Genomic DNA, 1606 nt, shown 5'->3' with positions numbered 1-1606 from the left:
CCACCAGCCGGGGGAACTCACTGGAGAACCATGGTGGTAGCAGTGGCTACGGTGCTTCATCGTCGTAGCAGGTACCCCCCGCATGAGGCAATACAAGTTAGTGCGTGCAGGGTGCTAGTAATGTGTTTCTTTTCCAGCAGGACGAGCTGATAGCAGCATACGATGCGAATGGAGAGGATCGTCTTTATCACAGCACAGCCAGCAATCACCTGGTCATCTGAACTGTTCATTATCGGCCAAAAACAAAAACGAACAACCATTACTCTAGCTACGATGACACGATTACGGAATGGAACGCCAAGGATTAGGTATCGATTGTATAAAGGTATCGATCGATTCGACCACTAGCACAGCAAGCCGTTAAAGGGAGGCATGGTGCCCGGACCATAAACCTATCAATGGATCAACTTTCGAAACATTTCGCTGCCACCGCTGCAAAGTACTGCTGCAACGGATGGCGGCGATCGTGGCTGTGGGACCCATTAGTAGGAAACCGCAAGAGAACACGGGAACCCGAAGGAGAACGTGAAGAAGAAATCAAGCATCAACTGCCCTCCATACGAGAATCGTTTTAGTACGTCTGTGTGCGTGTGTATGTGTGTGTGCGTGTGCGTGTGTGAGTTAGTATGTGCAGCACGCAACACGCTATAGGGCGCATATAGAGCGCAATGTGTGAGAATGGCAGACGTCGACAGTAGTAACCAATAGGTAGAAGTCAAACAATGCCTCTCGATAAAGGCAACAAAGAGGCAGCAACACAACGTTTATCTAGCATAATTCAACGGTACGACGACCAACTAAGTGTCGTACAAGTGTTATTAGCAAGTACCCTAGAGCCTAGAGACAGAGAGAGAAAGAAAGAGAGAGCAAAAGAGCGACACCTGTGAACCAACTTGAAGCTGTACAACAAAACCAAAGATAAAACCCGTGACGTTGTACATAGTACACACACATACACAAACGGACCGGGCCATTGCAAAATGGCATTCTGGAGGGACCCAGAATGAAGATCAGAGGAAGCAAAAAAAGAAACCGAAACAAAAAACACTTACTCGAATCCAATGCACTGAATGTTTAAGGAATTCTCTTTTTCGTAGAGCTAAGGCTAAGGTAGATCGTAAGGAATTCGAAGCTGCTTGCCTCCTCCCGGTACCCGGTTGTCGTCCCTAGTCCTATGTTGGCCGAACTCGAACCGGTGGGGCAAAAAGGCAAAAACGAAATAGGAAAACATTGCAAAAAAAAAACACAGAAGAACACTTCCTACAGGAGAATTGACCGTGAAACAATCGACTAAACTACGCTCGGGTGATCGAACAAGTTCCATCCACTAAATACCACTTTGCCCCGGTTTTATCGCGCCGGGCCCCACTCTAGCAAGCTTAGCGCTTTCCGCTTTGTACACGTTTTTACCGGATTGACGACAGTCGAGTAACAGGGCTGGCTGGCTGGCTGGCTGGCTGGTCAGTTGAGGGTGACATGAGGATAATCAAAACCTACTACTCCTTCCGCCGCATGCTGTCAATCAGGAATCGGGATTCTGTTAACGTTTGTTTGACATACTGAAAGCAGAAGGAAAACGATATGCAATTTAAACAGGAATTTTGAT

General features: G+C 47.3%; 1 protein-coding gene across 4 annotated transcripts in view; it reads left to right on the top strand.

Annotated features, from left to right (window-relative positions):
* Positions 1-1322, top strand: part of LOC125958038 (potassium voltage-gated channel protein Shab) — an 82990-nt gene extending 81668 nt beyond the window's left edge. For 3 of the 4 annotated variants that reach the window (XM_049691134.1, XM_049691135.1, XM_049691132.1), the window contains 2 exons: positions 1-71; positions 138-1322. The exon at positions 1-71 is cut by the window's left edge and continues 111 nt beyond it. In XM_049691134.1, the coding sequence (XP_049547091.1) occupies positions 1-68 (68 nt within the window). In that variant the 3' untranslated portion in view covers positions 69-71; positions 138-1322. The remainder of the gene's footprint in view (positions 72-137) is intronic. The other variant, XM_049691133.1, reaches the window with a different exon arrangement.
* Positions 1323-1606: the final 284 nt, after the last annotated feature.

This window comes from Anopheles darlingi, chromosome 3, assembly GCF_943734745.1.
Source record: "Anopheles darlingi chromosome 3, idAnoDarlMG_H_01, whole genome shotgun sequence".
In the NCBI taxonomy this organism is placed as follows: Eukaryota; Metazoa; Arthropoda; class Insecta; order Diptera; family Culicidae; genus Anopheles; species Anopheles darlingi.
This window is presented reverse-complemented; position numbering and strand designations above follow the sequence as displayed.